Source organism: Labrus mixtus, chromosome 21 (assembly GCF_963584025.1).
Source record: "Labrus mixtus chromosome 21, fLabMix1.1, whole genome shotgun sequence".
NCBI lineage: Eukaryota > Metazoa > Chordata > Actinopteri > Labriformes > Labridae > Labrus > Labrus mixtus.
Window position 1 is genome coordinate 298030 of NC_083632.1, and position 5000 is coordinate 303029.

The window sequence follows — 5000 nt, forward strand, 5'->3', positions numbered from 1 at the left end:
TGTAAAATACTAAAAATAATTAAATACAATTCAACAGAAAAGAACCCAAAGTGCACGATACCCAACAGACATATATAACCCGACCATCACAAGAACCATCATAAGAACCATCACAAGAACCATCATAAGAACCATCATAAGAACCATCACAAGAACCATCACAAGAACCATCATAAGAACCATCATAAGAACCATCACAAGAACCATCACAAGAACCATCATAAGAACCATCACAAGAACCATCATAAGAACCATCACAAGAAACCATCACAAGAACCATCACAAGAACCATCACAAGAAACCATCATAAGAACCATCACAAGAACCATCACAAGAAACCATCACAAGAACCATCACAAGAACCATCACAAGGACCATCATAAGAAACCATCATAAGAAACCATCATAAGAACCATCACAAGAACCATCACAAGAAACCATCACAAGAACCATCATAAGAACCATCATAAGAAACCATCATAAGAACCATCACAAGAACCATCACAAGAAACCATCACAAGAACCATCATAAGAACCATCATAAGAAACCATCATAAGAACCATCACAAGAACCATCACAAGAAACCATCACAAGAACCATCATAAGAACCATCATAAGAAACCATCATAAGAACCATCACAAGAACCATCATAAGAACCATCACAAGAACCATCACAAGAAACCATCACAAGAACCATCACAAGAAACCATCATAAGAACCATCATAAGAACCATCACAAGAACCATCACAAGAACCATCACAAGAACCATCATAAGAACCATCATAAGAACCATCATAAGAACCATCATAAGAAACCATCATAAGAACCATCACAAGAACCATCATAAGAACCATCACAAGAACCATCATAAGAACCATCATAAGAACCATCACAAGAACCATCACAAGAACCATCATAAGAACCATCACAAGAACCATCATAAGAACCATCACAAGAACCATCACAAGAAACCATCATAAGAACCATCACAAGAACCATCACAAGAAACCATCACAAGAACCATCACAAGAACCATCACAAGAACCATCATAAGAAACCATCATAAGAAACCATCATAAGAACCATCACAAGAACCATCACAAGAAACCATCACAAGAACCATCATAAGAACCATCATAAGAAACCATCATAAGAACCATCACAAGAACCATCACAAGAAACCATCACAAGAACCATCATAAGAACCATCATAAGAAACCATCATAAGAACCATCACAAGAACCATCATAAGAACCATCACAAGAACCATCACAAGAAACCATCACAAGAACCATCACAAGAAACCATCATAAGAACCATCATAAGAACCATCACAAGAACCATCACAAGAACCATCACAAGAAACCATCACAAGAACCATCATAAGAACCATCACAAGAAACCATCATAAGAACCATCATAAGAACCATCACAAGAACCATCACAAGAACCACCATCACAAGAACCATCATAAGAACCATCACAAGAAACCATCATAAGAACCATCATAAGAAACCATCATAAGAACCATCACAAGAAACCATCACAAGAACCATCACAAGAACCATCACAAGAAACCATCACAAGAACCATCATAAGAAACCATCACAAGAAACCATCATAAGAACCATCACAAGAACCATCACAAGAAACCATCATAAGAACCATCATAAGAACCATCACAAGAACCATCACAAGAACCACCATCACAAGAACCATCATAAGAACCATCACAAGAACCATCATAAGAACCATCACAAGAAACCATCATAAGAACCATCACAAGAACCATCACAAGAAACCATCACAAGAACCATCACAAGAACCATCACAAGAAACCATCACAAGAACCATCACAAGAACCATCACAAGAAACCATCACAAGAACCATCATAAGAAACCATCATAAGAACCATCATAAGAACCATCACAAGAAACCATCATAAGAACCATCACAAGAACCATCACAAGAAACCATCATAAGAACCATCACAAGAACCATCACAAGAACCACCATCACAAGAACCATCATAAGAACCATCACAAGAACCATCATAAGAACCCAACAACACGAGCTGAGACCAAGAGAACCAAAGATTTAAAAAGATGTAAGAAACTAAAAGAGCTCAAAGCAGATGTAGGTTGGTTCAGGTTTGAAGGTTAATATTAGCGTCTTGCTGTGTTTGTTGTTGGTAAACAGAGCGCAGACGTGCGTCCTCCCCTCTGCGGGACGAGCAGGAATCTCCTCCATGTTTTTTCTGTCTGCCGTCGCAGCCTCGACATTCTTTCCAACCGAGTCATCGCTGCTGTCAGTCTCCCCGCTGTGTGTGTGTGTGTGTGTGTGTGTGTGTGTGTGTGTGTGTGTGTGTGTGTGTGTGTGTGTGTGTGTGTGTGTGGCACTCCTGCTTTCTGTCTGACAGTCAGCTAATTGCTGCTTAAGTTTTGTCACGGTTCTTTCTCTTCAAAAGCAAACACACTCACATTCACTCGTGACACTTTTACTTTCATTCAATCGTCCAAATTTTTTTTTAAAAATACATAAAATGTGTCCACCACCTCTGATTATAAATAGTTTTGGGGAATTTATTTAAAATAGGATCAAAAACAGAATCAGGTTTTAAGTCTTTATATGTGATGTTTTGATCCAGCAGATGTCGCCCTTGAGCACCAGCATGAAACCAAAACAACTCACGCTGCATTGTTGTGTTAGCATGCTAATGCTAGCGATCTTTATTATGCTCGTATCTTCACACTGCATGTAAATTTACCTGAAATGAGCGTGATCTAGAAACACAGTTAAGCAGTGAGTACAGTATGTTATTCTTCTTTTCTCTAGTCCCTCAATTAAACAACTTTTATACACGAGGGGAGGAGTCAGCCGGCCGTCCGGGCGATGTAAACAAAGTGAAGATAGGACTCTGAAAACTCTGAAAACATCACAGACAGTGGGACTCGGGTGTTACACCCATTGTAGACAGTCATGACTCACAGAGTTATTTTCAGAGGAGATATATATATAAAGATATATAAAGACTTTAAGAGAATATTTTTCACTTCTCACAGCAGTTGGACGAGATGCGTCGTGACCTCCGCTGGATCACAGACGCCCTGCAGTACGCTCGCTACAAGCAGCCCCGTGGCGGTGTCCCCATCACCTGCCTGGTGGACGCCAACGCTCCGGAGAGCGACCCCAGCCAGCAGAAGAATGACTCCACCTCCTCCAACATGGACTACCTGCCCACACCTTCCCCTTCACCGGAGCTCCGCAGGAGGAAGGCCATCAGCGGTGAGTCGTCTCTGGATCTTCAGTTTTAAAATCTCATTATTCAACACATGTAGCCCCTTTGTAAACCGCTTTCCCATGACCCTCTGATGTCAGACTCTCTGCTCGGCTCAGATGAAGACGGGTCCTCGGAGGTTTTCCTGCCGACAGACAGCGACTACGACTCGAGCGACGCCCTGAGCCCCCGCGAGCTGGACCTGCTCTACTCTCCCCCCCAGGGTCTTTCCCAGCAGGCCCTGCACTCCCTGGGCGGCAGCGCTCCAGACGTGCTCCAGATCCATGAGCTCAGGTGAGTGCTCAAAAAAAACCACACAAGTCAACTGCTGTGATACTCGTTCATTATACATCTGTATTCATTTATACCAGAAACAACAGATCTAGTAGCGCCATTAAAATCAGTCTTAAGGATAAACTCAACAGCTTCACTGTGGTGAAAATGTTTTTGAAATATGTTCAAATTGGGCTAAATTAATAAACCGAGGTTGTATTTCTGGTTAAAATAGAAAAAGTTTCAACATGACCACAATAAAAACTTTCCCCTGGTAGTTTTAATTGAAACATTTCTACACTATAAATGTGTTTGTGGTCCAACAAAAGCTGGCATCAATACTTAAACCAAAACAAATACCTGAATACCAATTAGAGTAGTTACATGTTCAAGCACCTTTCAGAGGCTGAGGTGCTAGCTAGCAGCTATCAGCTGTACTCAAACAGTTAGGAATTAGTTGTAAATAAAAGTCTTAATTAGTGGCTGACAGCGTCAATACCTGGGGCCGAAACATTTACCTAAATACCATCAGTGATGTGTTTGAGCATCAGTCAGAGGCTGAGATGCTACATAAACAAACGGTTGGTATGTTTGATGCTAGCTAGCAGCTATCACCTGACCTCAAGCTGTTAGGAACTGATGAACAAACGTAATATCAGGAAGTGTGAATATACCTGATCCTGGTCTGTCCTGTCTCTCAGGTACAGCGTCTGCCCCCCCACAGACCTGCCCCTCTCTCCCGCCCTGAAGGACCCTAAATCTTCCCCCCTCCTCACCCCGCACTCCCCCTCTCTGTCCAAGCACTTTCCGTTCTCTACCTCGGCTTTGCCTCGTTCTCCCTCGCTTTCCAGGACCCTCCCAACCTCCCCCTCCCTCCCCCTGTCCCCCAGATTCTCCAACGACCTCCCTCTGTCCCTCCCCCTCTCCCCTGCGCTGTCCGACACCACCAAGACACTGGAGGGCCTGTCCCTCTCAAAGGAGGGCATCGCCCCCCTGAGGGCCCTCGCTAACCCCCCCGCCAAACGAAAGCTGCTCTCCAGGAGCCACCGGGGTCAGTACTTCAGCGGTCCTCAGCGCTGGCTCAAGGGTCACAGCGGGGAGAGCCTCACCGGGTCTCTATCTGAGGGGGTCTACACCAAACAGGTGGACCAGGACCTGACTCCGCTCGGGGACAGCCCCTCCCTGCAGGGCACCACCTATGTAAGCCACGCCTCCTGCGTCCTGGAGAGCAGGAAAGGTCGACAGCGAGAGCCCCGACCCCACATACGCCGGATCTTTGTAGAGCCTTGCAAGGAGCTGTCTCCAGGCCACGAGAGGAGGGACTGGGGGGAGGGGGAGCTGGGGGGAGGGACGACGGAGGAGGTGACGGCGGCAGGTGTGTCGGTGGTTGTGGCTCAGGTGGAGTCGGAAGGGGAGGGGGAGGAGCCAGAGGGAGCCGCCACCCAG

At 44.8% G+C, this 5000-nt stretch overlaps 2 protein-coding genes across 3 annotated transcripts in view; one reads left to right on the forward strand and one right to left on the reverse strand.

The window, feature by feature from the left end:
• arg1 (arginase 1) overlaps window positions 1-5000 on the reverse strand; it is a 213217-nt gene that overhangs the window by 127067 nt on the left and 81150 nt on the right. The window lies entirely within an intron of this gene.
• ankfn1 (ankyrin repeat and fibronectin type III domain containing 1) overlaps window positions 1-5000 on the forward strand; it is a 121018-nt gene that overhangs the window by 110374 nt on the left and 5644 nt on the right. For both annotated transcript variants that reach the window (XM_061027482.1, XM_061027483.1), the window contains 3 exons: window positions 3067-3289; window positions 3383-3575; window positions 4256-5000. The exon at window positions 4256-5000 is cut by the window's right edge and continues 63 nt beyond it. In XM_061027482.1, coding sequence (XP_060883465.1) covers window positions 3067-3289; window positions 3383-3575; window positions 4256-5000 — 1161 coding nt within the window. The remainder of the gene's footprint in view (window positions 1-3066; window positions 3290-3382; window positions 3576-4255) is intronic.